This window comes from Ambystoma mexicanum, chromosome 14 (genome assembly GCF_040938575.1).
Source record: "Ambystoma mexicanum isolate Mex_15411 chromosome 14, UKY_AmexF1_1, whole genome shotgun sequence".
Lineage (NCBI taxonomy): Eukaryota > Metazoa > Chordata > Amphibia > Caudata > Ambystomatidae > Ambystoma > Ambystoma mexicanum.
This window is the reverse complement of record NC_090940.1, coordinates 606,923,483-606,943,919: the sequence shown is the minus strand read 5'-3', so window position 1 is coordinate 606,943,919 and position 20,437 is coordinate 606,923,483. Positions and strand designations below refer to the sequence as shown.

Here is a 20,437-nt window from a genome sequence, read left to right as displayed (position 1 = left end):
TGTTATGAGCCAATCGTCGAGGTAAGGGTAAACTGGGACGGATTCTCTGGGCAGGTGTGCTGCTGCTACTGCCAGTACCTTCGTAAACACCCTTGGTGCCGAGGCAATGTCGAAGGGGAAAACTTTGAACTGATAGTGCTTGTCCTCTATCATGAACCTTAGGTATTTTCTGTGCGCCGGCAACATTGAAATATGAAAGTATGCATCTTTCATATCCAATGTTGCCATATAATCCCCTAGTTTCAGCAGCGGGATTACTTCCTGTAACGTGATCTGAGGGTCATTTCTGACCTGAGGCCGGGGAGTCTCTGGGGGTGGAACTCCAGACTCTACCCTTTCCATGCCGCTGTCCTCTAGGTGGATATGTGGTGTTGGTGTTAGATCCTTGTACTGAAGTTGTTTCCCAAACCATACTGGTTCTGGGGGGAGCGAGATTGCCCACGAAAGGAACAATGAGAGCTGCCCCCTCTCTGTTGTGAAGGTTTTTGGGTAATCTATTGCAGGGACTTGAGAGTCTCATGTTCTTTTTTGGCTGCCTTGGCGAACAAGTTGGTTTCTTCAACAGGCTGGTTTATTAAGGCTGCCTGGGTTTCCGGCTTAAACCCGGAGTTCCTCAGGCAGGTGTGTCGTTTAAGCAAGGTACCCTGTGCAAAGGTTCTTCCCGCTGTTTCAGCAGCATCTAAATTGTTCTTAAGCACATTCTGATTCACTTGCCTGCCTTCCAATAAAATTGCGAGCAACTTAGACTGCATTGGTTCAGGTACTTCTTGAAGGCCTTCTTGCAGCAGGTTCCACTGTACATATAGCTAGCCAACAGAGTGGTGTTATTGGCTATTCGGGTGGAGAACGCAGCAGCAGTCGTGACCCTCTTCCTCAGTGCATACAACCTCTTGGGTTCTTTATCAGGCGGTGCTTCACCTGTAGACAGGGGTACACCTGCCCTTTTTCTAGTGGTGGTAACTACCAGTGAATCCGGAGTGGCATGGCCCTTGTTGTAAGCAGGGTCGGTAGGAGAAGGGTGAAACAACTTCTCTACCCTGGGGTTAACCGCTCTGGTCTGAGCTGGTGTTAACAATTCAGGCGCCAGTCTCCTCTTGATAGAATTCAACAAAGGAATGGCCTGGCTGGCAGGAAGCTTTTCTTTCCGTATGTCCCTCTACAAAACCCAAATCTGGCAAAGCCTCCTGTGTGGCGATCTGAAAATGTTCAGCCGCCTTTTTCAAGATGCCGTTTAACGGCATCTGATCATCCACATGTGAGGCTTGGTGGACTGGAGTGGACGGGGGATCCATACCCAGGGCATCAGGGTCCAGGGTAGGAGGAGGGGACGCCCAAGGTTGACAATCAACCTGATGGCTGTCTTCCCAATTCTCCATTGGATTTGCAGGATCATCAATATTGTCCCCAAAGGGGGCATCATCTTGTACATATGTGTCCACAGGGACCTCATCATCAGTGAGGTCATATGTATATTCCTCATGAGGATAGTCAAAGGTCATCTGAAACTTGGCCATAGTTGTAAAAGAAAGGTCCTCACAAGGCCTTTTGGGAGCAAACCTCTCAGAAAAAGAGACACATTTCTCTAGTCTGTCTATACACCCCTCAAACCTCTCCTTGGTCCATGAAGATGAACCAGAGGAGTCCAGGGGAGGAAAGGGGTAATTTCCACCCACTTCTTCTGTAGAGCGTCGATATTTGTCTCGTAAAGCACTGAACAAAGGCAAATGGCTCTCAGAATAGTCCTTGCAAGGCTCTGGAGGTTGTGACGTGTGTCTCAGCGCGTCTCTAGGCCGTTCCTTTTGTTTCGCCGTCTCTTTCGGCTGGTCCTTATGTTTCACTGCTGAGGCGATCCTTGTGGTACTATCGCTGATGCTCAGGGTAGTAGGGAGATGTGTCGGTTGAACCGGTGGCTACGCGGCGGATTTTGGCGTCACCAGGGCCATATGCAGTGTCAGCGCTTTCTTCTGTAGCGTCTCGACAGCCGCGTGTGTTTTGGTGCTAGCGCCCTTTACTTTGGATTGCCCAGACGCATGCCGCTGCTGTGGTTGTGGGGAAGGCTGCCGATCGTAAAGATTAGCAGATCCCGTCGAAGTATCCGACAAGCCCTTTGGCACTTTGGAACGCTTCGACTGTACCGCCGAAGCAGAACCTTGGGTTGTGCGTTTAGTGTGGAAACCTTGTGCGTCCCTGTTGCTAGGTGTTTTCCCCATAGCATGACTCGCGTTGTGCCCATCGCTGCGGAACGAGAACTGTCCGCTTTCAGGTCAATGGCCTTCGAAACGGAGCCTTGGTCATCGCTAGTCCCTTCAGCACACTCAGCGGCAGGGGAATTACATTCGGCCTGCGACATACCGTAGGCCGCCCACCACTTCAAACGGCACTCCTTAAACGTCTTTGGACGCAGGAGTTTACAGGTCGCACAGGCCGCCTTGTTGTGGTTGAACGAGAGACAATTATTGCAACGACAGTGCTAGTCTTTCCACAGATATTTGGCCTTACACGAAGGACAAAATATAAATGGAGACCAGTCCATAGCGCAGGATTGATATAGTGACGACAAAACCCAGGGAACAAAGAGAGGGGAAAAGGAAAGGAATTCTTGAAAGAATATGATCACCCAACCCCACTCTCCCTACTCTACAGGCCGGCCACGTGGTCGGCAGCGCCGGCCGGATCAATAGGCATCGAAATTCCCAGCAGTCTTCGGCAGTGCACAGGATTCAACCATCAAAGTGACTTAAAAGGAATAAAAGACCAAAGGTCGATAAGTATACAATAACGCAATCACTTATGAAGAGCCCCACATTAGGGCAACCAGATAACTGGGCGGAAAAAAACAATCTGAGGGACCTCGACGAGTGAGGGATTTTGGGTACACTACACGTCATGTTAGGGATTGTGTTACAGGCACGCCCATGTTGAAGTCCCCTTTTGATCCTTGAAAAACCATATGCAATACTCTGCGGTTACCACTGGATGTCGGACTATATGCACAGCATGTGATTCTAAGCAGATTAACAAGCATCAGAACTACTTTTATGATGTTTTAGTCTTCTTTACTCGCAGGCTGTTAATTCAGCCTCGGTAATACACAGAGGGCCACCATTTTACTAAAATGGTGGGTTCCTTCTTTTTTCGTCATTTCTTGTGTGCTTGCTATTTCTGAGGTTCTCCCCTGGCATTGTAGGTGGGAACGACCTCAGTGGCTGTTTTGTCTTCAGCAGGAATCCTGTGAATTCCCCGCTCAGGCTCCAGCGTGTCTGGAAAAGCAGGAAGCGAGGAAGGAGTCCAAAACACGGCAGCCTTTTGTCTTACACCTTGCCTGAAAGGAACAAACTCCCAGTGGCGGGCTGGCTTTCCTGATTGGACAGCCAGACTGCCCCTTGCTGTAAAATGTAGGTAGTGAATGCAGAAGTTGTGCCGATTCCTGATAAAAACTCTGAGCCTGGAAGCTGCTGAGAAGTCGAGCACTGGAGCTGAAACATAAGAGGAAGATGAAGAAACCATGTCCGTAGCGATTTGCAGTGACCGGAGTGCCTGCAGTGTAACCAGGGCCTGCTGTAACCCTTCCTTCCAATGGACTTGGGTTCCCAAAGGACTCCTACCCAGAGGCTGGTGAGATCCACTAGGCTCAAGACCACCTGCATTTTGAGTCATGCCTTGCTGTATTCCCCCAATAATCTGGGTCATCGAGCCATTGTGTGGTGCACGGTCTTCCGAATCGGGCTCAAACTTTAGTGGTATCCTGCAGGACCTCCAGAGATGTGAATCGGGTCCGAAAAGTACCCTCAACAGAGTGCTGGACCTTGCAAGTGACGAAAATCAGACCAGTGATATTCAGTCTCCTCCTAGTTGTCATGCTGCAGCCCTGGAAGTGCTGGCAGAAATGGAAGTACACCTAACATGGTGGTCCCGTGTCCCATTACAGCATTCTAGTCTATTTCCAAGATGGCGCCGAATGTTTATCTATGGTGAAATGGATACAATCTATGCGTTGTATCGTCTATGGTTTCCACTCAGAGTTTCTGTGTTGTTCCAGCGACTTTCTTAGCAGTACAGCGCTCCGTTATATATTTCTTCCCGTGCAGAACCCCTCACGTTCTGCACCATTTCCTGCACTCAGGTGACTCGTCCTTCCCTAAGGTACTGTGGTCAATCTTCCTTTATTTCCTTTCTCCACGCCTCTCTCGGCGCTGCTCTGCCGCACAGGTCTGCCGCAGCTTGCTTCACCGTTATTCTTTCATTCCTTACTTACCGGCGTTCGCAGTCTTACCTTTTCTTTTTCTCTGCTTCCTTTCCTCCTGGAGTCGTCTTCTCACGTCTCCGCTTCTGCCTCCAGCCTTCCTACTGATTCGTCTTGATTACTTGCTTCCTTCTACCTTCCCTCTCACCTTGCCGTTCTACACTTACCTTCTAATTCCTATTGCTTTGTACAACCGCCAACACTCTTGTGCTATCGTTCTTGTGGAGTCACGATCAGTCGGAACTACAGTATCCAGAGTTCCTTTCTGCTTATCTAAACAGACTGTTACGGAGTATTGCCAGCTGTCTTTCCGTTCCTTCAGGAACTACAACTCCCAAAGTGCTACTTACCTGCAAGATCCGGCTCACTAAGGACAATATCAGGATTCGACAATCATACGTCCTCTAACAGGGTTTTTTCAGCCAGGAGGCTTTTTCCCTGCAACTTTGGGTCTTGCTCCCTGGGGTTCACCTAGTCTGGTTTATCACTCCCAGTCAAGGTGGCCTCCGAGGGAGCACGTCCATATCTTCATCAAAAGAAAGAAAAGAGATCTACAGGACAGAGGAAACCGCGACGGAAGAAGACATCAGAAACAGTGGACAGTTCCATAGAGGAAACAGGTGAGGAGGAGTGTGGGGAGGATCCTCGGGAGCCTGACACTGGTTCCTGAAAAGGGTGTGAAAACCACAGGGCTGAATCCAGCTGCGAAGAAACTCTTGCCTGGAACTTCCTCCATTGAGCCCTGTTGCAAAATCCCTTCCAAAGTCCTATCTTCCGTCTTCATGACAGAAGAATCGATTGACTGGGTTTTTGGCTGCAGATCCTGAAGTCTTCCTGCTGCAAACTCTTGCTCTGTGCTGAGGTACTGTGTTGGCTGGGTGTATTAACTTACCTTAAGCATGTGCGATTTCTGTATAGCTCTTGGGGAGTCCTCTTGTCCAGTTCACCCAGGCCCACTGCTGTAATCCTCCTGGTTGCAATGTCTCTCTAGGAGCTCCGCATAAAGGCAACCAGTAGCTGGGCGGAAAAAAACAATCTGAGGGACCTCGACACGTGAGGGATTGTGGGTACAACGCACGTCACTATAGGGATAGTGTTACAGACACGCCTTGTCGACGTCCCCTTTTCGACTACGAAAAACAAAATGCAATACTCCGCAGTGACCACTGGATGTCGGACCTATGCACAGCATGTGATTCTAAGCAGATTAACAAACATCAGAAATAAGGTTATTTTACTCATCTGTGAATTGATTGTGTCTCTCCCCAAAAGTAATGCTGTTGCTTTCACTTTACTATTTCTTTTCGGATATAAATGTAAAAGTATAGCAACTGGGTCTTGCTTCCCCGGACCTGCTGTTTAGCCTGTCAATAATAAGTCTGCATTAGGTTTTACCTATCTTGAATAGTTGTGTGCCATCCTAAAATAAGTTAAAGAGATATTGCTTACGTCTGTGTTCCACTGATCTGAAAAGCAACTGTAATAGTATATTACATTCTTAGGTTTTACCTGCCTAGAATAGCAGAGTGCTATTCTTAAAAAGTGTCCTGTAGGTGTAGCTGACCTTGGTCTGCCTGATGCAATCCTTAATTAGTGTGGAAAGTTATTGCTTGCCTTAGTCGAGACGATCGCCGTCAGCCCCGCAGACTTTCAAGAACAGCCCGGCCAGGCTTTAGAAACTAACCAGCCAGACCTACCCAGGATACACCAGGCCCACTCCTTCATGCCTTGAGAAAGACCTATGGTTGAAACATGGGTCGGCACTCTAGACTCAACTGGCAACCACCCTATCCAGCGCCACAGTAACCGGGGTTCCTAATCCAACTTGCCTTAGTCTGTGTTCCACTGAGCTGAAAAGCAACTGTATTTATATATTACACCATAAGGTCTTATTCACCTCATATAACTGTGTGTTATTCTGAATGTAGTTATAGGTTTATACTGTTGAATCTGTGTTTCACTATTCAGAAAAGTATCCTGGTAACAGGGTTTGTTTACTAAGTGATTCCTTAACTAGTGTCACTGCATGACTAGCAGTGTACTACCACTGACATACTGTAAGGTAATCTAAAAGTAACTGATGGTTTTCCTCCCCATGAATAGGTGTATCCTATACTAAATGTGTTTGAGAAGGTCTGACTTCCCTAGAAATACTGTTCGTTTTCTGGACTTTTCTGCTTTTGTCTGTGTACTTTAAAGCATTGTGTTGCATGTATCAAGTGATAGAACTTATTTTCCCAAGATTCCTTTTGGCCTTTTTAAATAAACCCATTATTTTTACAATACATAGTGTTTCAATGTTTCTTTGTACCAAGCTACAGCCCTCTCTCCCTCCTAAGATAAGCCTGGCTGCTCCGTCTATGCTACCAAATGCTCAAGTGGTATAGCCTTACACTAAGAGTGGATTGCTGTACTGTCTCAGTTGTATGGTTTTACTAAGCCCTTAGTTGGACTTCAGAAAAACTGTCCTAACAGAGGTCAGAGTAAAATGTTTGGACACAAGGGCAGTCTTTTGTTTTCTGACATCCTGACAGAGACATCTCCTTAGTTTTGGGTAGGGAAATTCCTCTCAATGCAGGTTCAGAGAAGTGTTTTCCCAATCCATATTGAAAACTTTGTGTCCGGCTTTCATTTCGGACCCATCAAATACACTGCATTTCACAGTAGGGTTAGTGTTACAGACACACCCAAGTTGACATTCCTTTTGAACTTTGAGAACAAAATGCAGATTTGGACTCAGATGTGTTTCCTAAGATACCTGTAGTGGAGAAAAGCTGACAGCTCACACTCTGGGATGTCGAACAGCCCTCCTGTAGTTATAAGGATTGGCTTGTCCCTCTCCTTGGGCGGACCTCTCTCTGCCTGTCACACTCTGCCCACGAGATGCACTCTCTTAGCCTAACTGGTCTTAGCTGCATGAGTGTTGAGCCCGTCCGAGGTGACAGATGAATTGCTTACATTCGATCATATGGCTTGGGTTCTGCTCTCCCCTATATCATTTTACATTGGGTTTCTGTGGTCATGCAAACGCAAAGATTGCTGGCGCAGCTTGCTCTGCGACATCACCATTCTACAGTTCCCTTAAGAAGCAAGGAGCGTCTACGGCAGCAATGTGATTAGCTCCCTCCTTGAATGGGGGTGGGCAAGGGCCCACCATCAACTGGCTTGTGGTGGTACGCAGTCCACTGGGTAACCCACCATCAAGGTCAGCCACAGGAAGGGAGTAGTTTTGTCCTTACACGTATGGACAAGCTACTGCTCCACAATCTTTTGTGTTTGTTAATTGTACTTCCCACCAATCCCTTTTTCTGCTTCGTCAAAACCTTACAGCTCAGCCTCGTTACCAGTGAGTGTTTGCTCAGCATTTTGGGTAAACCTTTGCAGCTCCACCATGGTTGGTTTCCAGAGAACTTTAAACCAGAAGAGGTCCTGAAAAAAAACGAGTAGCCAACTCTGGTCAGTTATATCTTCCTGCATTAGAAGAACAAGTTACTTACCAACTGGTAACGTTCTTTCGACTGGATGTTCCTCCAACGTATTACACATCTTTGACATGTAATGTCCACAGCTGTGCACTTCGGAAACTTTTTCAGCAAAGGGCGTCCTGCGTCGATGACGTCAGGTCGATGACCCTCGAAGGTCTCCATCGAGGGCAACGTCACCGGATGTTATAAATCAGATGCACGGCGCCCGTAGCCTCAGTTTAAGTTTTTTCCCTCAGAACCTGTGGCACCAGCCCGACGACATCTTGAATGCACATAGCCTTGCGGAAACGTAAGCTGCAATTGCATAGGAAATTCTCCAGAGGGGCAGGCTGGGAGGGCGATGTGGAATACATTGGAGGAACATCCAGTCGAAAGAACGTTACCAGTTGGTAAGTAACTTGTTCTTTGAATGAATTGTGTCCTCCAACATATTCCACATCTTTGACAGACTCTCAAAGCAGTACCAGTAAATGGAGGAGGGAAAAGAATTTAGAGTACCCAATCAGATTGCAGAATAAAGAACTGCCTTACCAAAGGCCATATCCTGACCATGGATTGAATCCAGGGAATAATGCTCAACAAAGGTGTGAAGTGAAGAGCATGTAGCGGCATCACAAATATTACTAATAGGAACACCCCGCTGGAGGGCGGTGGAAGTAGCCACGCCCCTAGTGGAATGAGCTTGCAACCCTTCAGGAGGGTCCTTACCCGCCAATTGGTAATAGTGACGATAATCCACCTGGACAAGGTCTGTTTGGTAACAGCCTGGCCGAATCGGTGTCCAGCATATCCTACAAAGAGTTCATTGTCCACTCTGACCCTGGACATCCTAGAAATGTGAAAGCTCAGAGCTCTCCTAGGATCCAACCAATGGAGTCGCTCCTCTTCCTTACCTGGATGAGGAGGAGGATAGAAAGAAGGGAGAACCACCTTCTGACTCAAATGAAATTCAGATACTACCTTAAGTAGAAAGGAAGGACGTACCAGCAGTACAACCGTGTCCTTGTGAAACACAGTAAAGGGTGGCTTAGAGGAAAGTGCCTGCAATTCACTCACTCTGCGAGCGGAAGTAACCGCAACCAGGAACACAATCTTGAAGGACAATAATCTCAAAGGACAAGAGTGCAAAGTTTCAAATGGAGCACCCATGAGAAATTTCAAAACCAAATTGAAATCCCAAACCGGCACCTGGAAAGGGGACGGCGGGAACATATTAGTCAGTCCTTTAAGAAATGGAGAAATCAAACAAATCTTAAAGTAAGAACATTCTTCAGACGAGCCCTTAAAGATAGACAGCGCCTCCAGGTAACCCTTAATGGTACCCACTGAAGGCCCTGTGGGCCAAAGAAAGTAAGAAAGATAAAACCATAGGAATGGAGCACTGAAAAGGATCAACATTGTGATCTCTGCACCAGTCGCAGAATTTACGCCAATGGCAACAGTACAGGGATTTCGTTGCAGGCCGTCTGGCCGAAAGCAACACCTCCATCACGTCATCCGGGAGGTCCCAATCCTTATACCTCAACCTTTCAGATACCAAGCGTGAAGGTTGAGAGAGTCTTGACCTCTGGATGGAGGATCCTGACCCCCTCCCCTCGCACGAGAGCAGATCCTCTCGGTAGGGAAGACGGCGTGGAGGGCAGATGGACATTTCTAGAAGGTCTGGGTACCAAGCTCTCCTGGCCCAATCCGGCGCAATGAGGATCATGTGGGAACCGAACCTCCATAACCTCCGAAACACTTGAGGAATGACGGGGACTGGAGGAAACGCGTACAGCAGCGGGAATGACCAATCCACTACGAACGTGTCCCCTAAGGCTCCTCTCGGAGGAAATTCCCTTGAGCAGAATCTCTCGCACTTCCAGTTGGCACTGGTGGCGAACAGATCCACTTGCGGGGATCCCCAAAGGGCGAAGATCTCCCGAAGGACTTCCTGCACCAACTCCCACTCGTGAGAGCCCGTGCTCTGCCTGCTCAGAGCGTCCGCCGCCACATTTTCTTCTCCAGCCAGATGAACTGCCGAGATCGAAATTGCTTGCTGGATGGCCCAGAACTAGTGCTGCATTGCCTCTCTGCACAACGGGAGTGACCCTACCCCCCTTTTTTCTTGAGGTAAGAATTCGAAAGCCGGGAGACTCAGGGCATGTTAAAACGTGTCCTCCATCTGCACAATGTAATAAGCCCTCACCTTGGGAGGCGAGCACTTCCCCAAAGATGTGTCTAGCACAGCTCCGATGTACTGGAGCTGTTGGGAATGTGTCAGATGTGACTTCTTGAAATTGAGGGAGAAGCCCAGCCTGTGGAGGGAGCAGCAGGAGAGAGAGTGCGCCCGGATCAGCCAGTCGTCCAGGTAGGGGTAGGCGTGAATCCCCCTCGCCTCATGTACGCTGCCACCACCACCATTAGCTTGGTGAAGACCCTCGGGCGGAGGTCAATCTGAACGGCAGGACCCGAAACTGAAAGTGTGAGTCTCCAGCCACAAACCTCAGGTACCTTCTGTGCTTATGATGAATCAGCACATGAAAGTAAGCATCCTGTAGGTCCAGAGACACCAACCAATCCTGAAGTTGAAGGACCTGGAGGACTTGAGAAAGAGTAACCATCTTGAACTTGTCCTTCCTGAGAAGTTTGTTCAACCAACTCAAGTCCAGGATGGGTCTCAATCCCCAGTATTTCTTTGGGATCAAAAAATAAGGCTAAATACCATCCCTTGTTCCTCTCTGCTACAGGCAGTAGTTCTATAGCGCCTTTCTGCAGCAGGGTTAAGATTTCACCTTTGGCAACTGTATTTCCCCGACCACAACAGGTACTTTTACGCTGGCCCCTTTGATTGGCGGCCCCTCTCGTTCTAACAAAGTAGGAGTAGTAACGGAAAGAACCTCCCCTCCACTGCTGTCCCCCAGGACGAAAAGGCAGAGGTTGACGCACAGCTGCACTTAAAGATTTTGCTGCAGCTTTCGAGGTCTGCAACCTCTCAAGGCTCTCGTCAGCCTTGTTGCCAAACAAATGTGTGCCATCAAAGGGCATGTTCAGAAGATGGCTTTGCACATCTGGAGCAAAACCCGACTTCTGCAACCACGCAAATCTGCGTATAATGGTGCTCGCAGCCATGGACCGGCTAACACTGTCTGCCTTATCCAAACCCGACTGAAGGGATTCACATAGCATCCTTGCCGTCTTGCACGAGAGCCAGGAAGCCATCCCTTTCTTCCTCCTCAGGAATATGCTCTGCCACTAAAGAAACAGTTCCACAGAGTGTTTGAGAACATTGCTAAGGCACAAGTGGAGTTGGCCGATTTCAATGCCATGCTCCCTGCAGAAAATACCTTCCGAGCCCAACCGTCGAAGCGTTTGTCATCCCTATCAGGAGGGACGGTAGGGTACGCCGCCTGCGTCGAGGTGGCCGTAGCTGCCTGAAACACCAAACTCTCGGGAGTGGGATGAGTGGATAAATAGCTGGGGTCGCTAATGGAAGGGCGGTACTTTTTTGTCAAAGATTTATTAGCAGCCGGAAGAGATGCCGGTGACTGCCAAGCAGCTGCTACCCTTTTCTGTAAGGTGAGATGAAATGTTAACACCGGGTCAGAGGACAGACCTTGATCTAAGATGTCCGTTAGATCATCCTGCACAAAGTCTTCAGGAGGACTGGACCAGCCCAGATACTCCGAGACCCTAGCCATGAGCCTCCTGTATGAAGACTGCATGAGCCCCAGGCTCAGGCCTACCAAATTCCACTTCCGGAGAAGTGTCCAACCCACTGGCATCATGGAGGGTTTGCCTCAACCCCTCCAACTGACTGTCTCCAGAAAAAATTGGAGCCACATCAAATTCACCAGGGTCCTCAAAATCATACCTTTCTTCCTCTTAATATATGTCGTCCAGAGGGAGTTGAAACCCAGGCCTGGAGACAGAAGAGGGCCTGGAGTCCAATACTGGCCTCATAGACTTTGCCGCAGCCTTCCTCGGAGGATCCACCAAATCGGAGGTACTCCATTGGCAAATTTGGGCAAAAATCGCTGAAGGCTTCCCCGCCGAGAGCGTCGACAAACTCGGAGTTGTGAGCGCCAAAGGCTTTGGCGTTGACGCCAACACTGGTGCCGGCGGCGCCTTGGGCTGATAAAACGGCAAAGCGTCGACGTCCGAGTTGGACGGCCAAGGCACCGACCGAGTCGATGCCGGCTTCGAGCCCTTAGTAGGTTGCTGCGGTCTCGCTGGGGACGAGGACCGAGACCTCGAAGCACGTCTCTTGCGACCTTCCAAAACATTGTCCGAATAGGACCTCGAAGGCTCCCGATGCGAGTCGCAGCACAGACCCGAGTCGAAGGCATACGAGCCATGGTACGAGACCGATCCTGGCCGGCTTCATGAGAAGGCGCAACCGGACGGACCAGTGCCCTGTGATTGAAATATCGCTAACATTTGCTCCTTAAAGGCAGCCCATTCCTCTGGAATCGAGGACTTCGTTGGGCATGCCACTTTCCTCGCAGCTCCCTCCTCCGAGGACGACGGGGAAGGCGACCGGTGACGGTGCTTCCACTAATGCCTCAACGCGGAAGAAGGATGGCGGGAACCACTTAGGGACCGTGAACCCTGGGTCGCCTTCTGACGCGGGGAGTCGCCCCTCAAGTCGTCGGTGGACACCCCTTTGGATTTTGACTTGGATTTATGGGACTTACTGGGCTTAGAACCCCTACCTACCTGGAGTTTCCCCTTCTGCTCCTGCAAGGCTTTGGCAGTTAGCGACTGGCATTTTGTGCAGTTGTCGGTGTCGTGACTCTCCCCCAAACACCACAAACAAATGCGATGTGGGTCGGTGATCGACAATTTCGACTTGCAGTCTCGGCAGGTCTTCAAGCCAGACCGCAGAGTCGGAGGGGTCAAAGAAAAAGACATCTCAATGATGAAACACACAAGGTGTGCCGAGTTTCGCGAAGCAACACGTTCACGAAAAAAACAGAACTGAGGCTACGGGCGCTGTGCGTCCCATTTATAGCATCCTGTGACGTCGCCCTCGACGGAGGCCTTCGAGGGACATCAATCTGACGTCATCGATGCAGGACGCCCTCTGCTAAAAAAGTTTCCCAAGTGCACAGCTGTGGACATTACATGTCAAAGATGTGGAATACGTTGGAGGACACAATCCATTTGAAGTGTTATTTTGGAAATCCCTGTGCTCTTTCCCGAACTGGCATTATTGGGGACAGTCATGAGACCCCCTTTTGGGTGTTCAGGCTATGTGGTGGAGCTCAGTCCTAGCAGCAAGAAAATTGATAGTCTTCAAGAGCGCAAGCAGCATAGATTGGGTGTGGTAAAATACCAGACAGGCAAAATGATCTCACTATCTGCATTTTCGGGTTATGCTTGCAAAATATTAAGTTTACAGGGCATACATTCTAAACAGTGGCCCAGGTGATTGGTAGTGTAAAGTATCACATTAATTCACCTTCTTGAATGTTTTGTAACAGGAATATAGATGCACAATGTGTCCTTTTATTGAATTTCCTTTATTTCCATACTACTTTTAGCTTATTGTGTTTGAAGTGAGGGAAACTGTTGGGAGGGTGGAGACAGGGAAAGGGAAAAGGCAACTTTACCATTTTGGGTATTGTGCGTTGTGGGTTTCCAATATTCATTCATAATATGTAAAATCAAAAATAGTCTTAAAGAAGAAAACGGGGATAGCAGCTCAATAAGCAAGGAACAAAAGAACCTGATTTAAACACCCAATATGCACTGTTCAGTTACAGTAATTGCTGTAAGAGGTAATATATTGGGAAGCAGAGCTTTACATGTACATATGTATGTTACATTGCTTACATAGAACCTGACAACTGTTTCAAATTGCTATACAAGAAGGGACTGGTGGGAGAAAAGTGGAAAGGAGGGGGGTTGGTGGGGAGAGAACTATGGAAAGGGAATGGGAAAAAGACCCACAAGCCATTACCTTGCCCTTCTGCATTCGCCTGATGGTATCTTCCATACTCCAGTCTCCGCTGTAGTCCTGCATGCAACACAAGCAACTCGTAGGTATTAGTCACAAACCTCCAAGTAGCCCCTTCTCACACCCTGACAAGCCACTAAGGCGTTCAAGAAATATCAATCTTTTACATCACCAGCTACTTGTAAATACCATTGAATATCACATTACCTATGCAAGAGCTTCTTACCAAAGAACAGCACACACTGCTCTCACATAACTCCTAATTAAATAGTTAAACAATGCATTTAAATCCTTTATACAAAATGCGTTGTTGCATATTTTGACCACACAAAATAGCATAAGGTAGTCCTATATAGCACATGTTTTAATGTGCAAGTAATAATGAAACACATTTTACAATTTTCAAACCACTTTCCACTCAAAAAACAGATAGGACTTCCTGATAATCCTAAAGAAAATATCTACTTTTACTGCCTTTATTTACTCTAGCACAATGTTCTCTTTCTCACTGTCAAAGATATTTATGGAATAATATTAGTAATAGAATATCATAATTAGTCTTCCTTGTCAACGTCCTTACTGCTGTTAGTTGCTGATGGCACTCACCTTTATCTTAGGGTAGCCTCATCCAATGGATATCCTCTGCCTGTGAGATGCTCTAGAGGCCACTGAAGATTACATGTCTTGTCACTCCTTTGAATTAAATGCTTCTATAGTGGAATTCCATCTATTGCATTCCTCGCATCCTACACTGCCAATCCAATCCTGTCTCTGTTCTCCATTGTCTTAGGTATTTTAGCTACCTCAGTCATAAAGCGGATCTCTTGTTTTGTTCAAGAATCTGCTCTAAATCTTAAATCTCATGTGGCCACGTTGGCTCAATACTGTTGCTGCTACAGACTTTGGTGCAGTATATACAACTTTTCAATCCCACCTTCTGATTTTCATTTGGTTGCTCAGTCTAGATGGCGGTAATGGTGTTTCGGTGTCCATGTCTGATCACTGGGCAAAGGAGTTTATACTATATCACACTAATTCTTTATTCTTTTTACTGACTTCCTCTACGCTTGTGTCTAGCTAGCTAACTTGCCTTACTTTTAAGGACCTTGTGGGATCAGAAGCAATGCATCGGGACTGCAAACATCAGGCCAAAGGTGATAAAAGGGCTGCATAAAGCAGATTTGTGCGCAGACATGATATTCAGAAAGACTAGCTTCTCTTTCTAAACAATGGATCTCAAATGCTGCTACATAATTGTGAAAATCTTTGCTTCCTAATGTTATTGGTACTACACTATGAGAAGTCACTCTGTAAGTAATCCACAATGGAATCTTCACACAAGGAGAAACAGAGCATTGTGCAACAAGAAAAAGGAAATGATATGTGAAGATAATTACAAGTGAGTTAATGAAATCAGACCACATCAGACTTCAATTTATGAACTATCATGAGACCCACTTCTCACCCTGAATGACACTGGTGTAGTTCCAATGTGAGATACAAAAATACAGTTTATTCAAGCAATAAGACATATTAATAAAAACCACATTGACAATCATACGTGTGTATACAAACGTATGTAGTCATTCAAATACAGTTACATAATTCACTAACAAGTCACATTAAAATAAATTGCCACTAGTCAGTACCATCATAATTAGTTGGTGGGATAACCTACCCATCCACAACTTTCAAAGAATCACGTGGATGGTATCGAGAACAAAAAAAAGAGAATCCTTTTGAACTCTAAAAGGCCAAGTCTACTAGATGAGACAACAATAGTGAACTGGTTGTCTTCAGGTTGGAGCTTGTTGAGGAGGCGTCAACGTAATAACCTCCACTCTAGTTTCAACATTCAGGCTGTGAGTTCCTTACTTCTAGTCAGGACATTATTACCAAGTAAGTCTAGAACAAATCACAGGAAATGTTTATTAGTAAAAATATTTCACCTCAAATGGAACACCACCACATGCAACCCGATGAGAGAACTCAAACTCACTTGTTAATTAGGACTATCCGTAGAAAAGAGTCTGTGTAATCAGTCACAGCTCATGCTGGAAAATGACAAATGGGCATCAAATATACCATGTGAAAATTGGGAAAACCCCTGTGGTGAATGATATGTGAAAATGTAACACTCACCATTTCCCTGGGCCTTCAGTTAGATAGGCTCACTCACAAAAAGGAATGCATCCATCTGATCTAGATTCATACTGGGGGAAAGAAATGACATGGAGCACAATTCAGTTAGTATGATGCTCATGGTGCTACTATAAGTGATGTGATCTCATATGCAGATGAGACACACACCCTCAGGAATGTTAAATGGAAGATGGAAGATCCTACCTGTGCAAAAATGCAGCAAGTGTACGCTTTTCCTCTGTGAAAAACCAGAGAGTGTTTCACTGCCTAAACCCCGGGGATCCCTTACTCAGGTGGGCAGGGCACAGACATCGTCTTCGGATCCAGACCATGGGGTGGACAAGTGCTGGAGGATCACTTGGCCGAGGGGTCCTAAGGAGTGGGGGAAGAACGGACGGCAGGATATTGTATCCCCCCTTTCCAAATACCTGTTGCATCCTATTTTATAGGATATTCCAACCTCCCAGATCCACCCCTTTCCTACACAAACACTGAGCCGAGGAAGAAGAGGTCTGAGGCTGAAAGGAGTACCACCCATGCAATACATTGGACATGTCCCACTAATAAGATCAGGCAGGCTAAGGCACTTGATCTTAATTGCAAACACCTGGTACCTATTAGCTCTCCCCACATGGTTAAAATGTGGAACACTGAGACACTCAGAGCAAGGCGATGCACGAGAAGCAGCAGTTCTTCCAGGGCGACAGCGATCCAGGCGGAGCAGAACAACAGGCCGAGGGACAGAACCGAGGTACAGAGAAACCTTGGACAACCCGGCGAGAGATTGTTACCTCCAAAGGGCTTTGAAGGTTGCACAAGGAAGCCCAGCTAGAGAGAAGAGACAAACCTCTTTTGTGTTTCAAGAATGCCAGCCACCCTCATGGATGAATGGCAGAGGTGGGTTTTTGCAGCAGCAGTTGTGGTATCAGCCTCGACTTCAGGATAAAAGCCAGCGAAAGACGAAAATGAATTAACACAGCCGGTGAGTTGATGAAAGCAATGACAGTCCGGTCTGTGTTTGAAACTTGACTGCAACAGTATCCGACAAATGAAGGTTGCACCTGTGCCAATAAGACGCGAGAGAAAGGAAAGCACTGTAAAGACCTGTAAATTAAGGATAAAAAGTAATTGAGTGGTTTGGCAAAAGACGATTGCCTAATCAAAGGTCTCTGTGAAATAGCTGATGCTGTAGAAGCGGCGGGAAGAGAAAGCAACTGAGATGCAAGATTTGAACTGTTGTTAGGTTTGATTCCCGCAGAGGGAAACCTGGATGTGAGCGATTTCTTTGAACTTTGAAATAAGTACTGCGCTCAGAACTACATTTATCAAAAGGCCTTGGTGTAGGAGAGAAAAAGTGACGTTTGAGGAAAGAAGGTCGAAGTGGTCATGCAGAGCGAAAGCCTTGCATATTCGAAAGTCTTCGACAGTGGAAGGAAAGTGAAAAGAGGCTTGAGCCCGACGAAGGGAAGCCTATGAAGGTGTGATTGAAGCTTGGGGAAGGGAACCCCCACACATTGTGATTGAAAGGTTTGAGCCCGGCAGAGGGAAACCTGTACTGAATTGTGGTAACCAGAAGGAAACAAACTTTTGTCAAACTGTATTACAAGCTAAAAGGTGAGTGACCTTGGCTGGGGTGAGAGAAAGCCGAGAGGTCTAGCAGATAAACTAGTGACTTTTCATGGAAGGCCAAGTGGGCCCTGGTCCACAAAACGAAAGCCATCCTTGTGTCCGAAGCCAGAGTGTGTCGCAAGGTCCAAGTGTGCCACCTTAACTCATGCTACAAAACGTGGGGAAGGGAGTTTACTCAGCCATACTGACATTTCTTTTGAACAACAAATTTTCCTTTTTGCATTGCACATTGCCTTTACACATTTATTGTATTAGAAAGAGGGCAGGTATAAGGTTTATTAGTATAGGCCATTTTATTTTGACTAAGGACTGACTAGGACTGTATTTTCTTTTTGTTTGATGGTGGATAATACTAGGTATAGTGCAAGATAGGAGTTTTCCAACGCCTTTTAAACCATCAATAAAGGTTTTGAAACTTGCAGCTCTTGTGTCAGTGTCTACTTGTGATACCATGCCTCTCTCATACCTCTGTACCTTTTCTGGGGCTAAAATGTCACCTCGCTGCCACTCTTCTGTGACTGGGAAACCCCTTCAAAAGGAAAATGACAGTGGACGTTTTAATAAACTGTGTAAGATGCTCAACCACATCTGTTTTTATCGAACTTGCCATCCCATGTATTGGACGCAGTGATGGTTAAAAGTCAGAATAAACAAGCGCTGAATGAAATAGGGCTAATCTCAAATAATCACAGATTGGCTTCAGTCCCTCATTTCAAAATGTGTTCGATGCCCGCGTACCTAAGGAACACACTCTGTATTCCTAACCACGGCTGTTTTGTCGGACGCTGTCCCGAATGAAGGTGAACTACACAGAGCGTAAATGATATGGTCACGTGATGATTACGCTGCGTCACGTCAACTAGAGTGCGCAATGTGATTCTGCCTATAGCCGATGTGCAATCCGATTGCTGCCACTCAAATTGATGCCCATCTAAATGAAAGAGCGTTAAATAAAATAATGCAACCTGACACGGATGTAAATGATCACATTATGCTTCAAATACACATTGCTGCAATTTCTTGGGTACCCATCTACCTTAAGGGACAAACTCAGTGTTGCTATGAACAACTGCTTTACTGGACGCCGTCCTGGAAATGTGTAGGAAGTTCAAGTCATAAGTTATGCAAGTACATGTCATTGGTTATGTAAAAGCATACAAGTAACGCCGCAAAACTCCAACTAATGTGCTTAGCAAGGTGTACCAAATGTCTTGTCCAAAGAGATGTGTCTCCATAGTGGGTGAAATTCAAACTCGATTGGGCAGCAGCATTCAAACTACCATGAGGTGGGTGCACATTTATCAAAGTGCTAATGTAATGTGGAACGTGACATCTAAAAAATAGTCACTAAGAGGGGAAAATGCTTCAGATACATCTCAAGGGGTGCTATTCGGCCCTGGAGTTAAGACCATCGTTCAGTGCACCCAAATTGTAAATCCAATGTTGTTCCCTTAAAACTAATGCCCTTTCTAAAGTTTGTGCATCTGCAGCCTGTTGCTTCTAGACAACCCACCATGACAATTCATCTGGGCTACGTCCCATTGCTCAATATTTTTCTACTAAATTGGCCATAGAGTTATGGGTCCTTATCTTGGATCTATGTTCCGTGATTCGCATGCAGATTTGTCTACTTGTTTTACCCACATATAAATTTTCACATGGGCACTTAATCATTTTGTAGCTTCTACAATTACTGTGAAATTGAAATGTCCAATCCTTGTTAACTACCATACTGTGCTTGATAATGATAATGGAATGGATTTTTGCACTACAACCATTTTGTCTTAAAAAAAAGTTTAGAACATTTTTTTTTTAGGGTCGCGTTTCCGGTGTTTTTTCTCTTTGTATTTAGGTTAACTTCAATTTTTATTTTGTATTTTTATTCTTTTTTTGTTTTTGCCAGTTTTTAAACTAGCTATTATTTGTATGTTTGAACATGTGTATTACACCCCCTAATTCACTGGGATTACGCTGATTTATACCAGTTTTATATACAACAAAATTATAATAACCCAACACACTGGAGGCAGACTCAATGCCGGGCCTATCCCACACAACTCCCCACCAAAGTACAACAGACGGCTTAGAGTCAGTTAAGGTGCCATGGCCCCAGATCACTGCACCCAGTACAGATTTCCAATCCAGCACTAGGCTTGCAGTCTGCAATCTGTGCTTAAAAACCAGGGCCAGGTCCCTGGACAATGCAGCAGGCTCCCAGATCCCACAAGGAGTCACCAGATCCATCACAGAATCTAACAACGCAGGCTTCAGGCCTGTGGATTCAACTTCAGGGTCGCACGTCAGGGTGAAGGGTGAAGCCACGGGCATGGATTTATTGGCCAAATCTGGCTTTATTATTCTTTTGGAGGCTTCTACCACTATGAGGTGACCCTTCTAAGTATGGGCATGTGCCCCGGAGGGTTGACAATATCTTTCTTCTTGTCTTGTTCCTCCGCTGCTTTTGTGCCAGCATCTCGTGCTTCGTGATTAGAGCAAAAATTCCTTATGCGAGTTTGGATGGGAGACACAAGTATTGCAACCCCAACTGGATGGAACATCATAAACCTTTCCAAACTAATTTAGAGCCGGAGGTATACTTCTTTTGGAATGTTTTGTATGAAAGACTGTACGAGTTCTTTCGAACCACACAATGTGATAAGCACCTGAAAAGTGCTCTTCCAATGGGGAGTCAAATTTTGCCATAACTAGAGATTAGATATTACTGCTCTTGATAAGTGTTCCTTTCACCACTTTCCTGGTTTTTATTGAAGTCTTTATTAACAACTAGTTCAATCTCAAAAACAACCTTTTGAGAGTTACTGTCTTTCATCATTAAAGAGTTTGGTAAATTCACCTGGTCAGCCTTTGGCTTCCGCAACTCCGGAGCAATGCTTCTTGAGAAGGTATCCAGAAGACCTGCACAAGAGCAGAGAACAGAGGTGTCAGAATCTCCACTTTGATAGGGTTCAGGTAAGCCACACTAAGAGGACCTGCATT

General features: G+C 46.4%; 1 protein-coding gene across 1 annotated transcript in view; it reads right to left on the bottom strand.

Annotated features, from left to right (window-relative positions):
- Positions 1–20,437, bottom strand: part of VIPAS39 (VPS33B interacting protein, apical-basolateral polarity regulator, spe-39 homolog) — a 375,619-nt gene that overhangs the window by 237,165 nt on the left and 118,017 nt on the right. Inside the window, exons 6-7 of the mRNA XM_069637994.1 lie at positions 20,295–20,356; positions 13,673–13,729 (exon numbers count right to left, since the gene is read on the bottom strand). Coding sequence (XP_069494095.1) covers positions 13,673–13,729; positions 20,295–20,356 — 119 coding nt within the window. The remainder of the gene's footprint in view (positions 1–13,672; positions 13,730–20,294; positions 20,357–20,437) is intronic.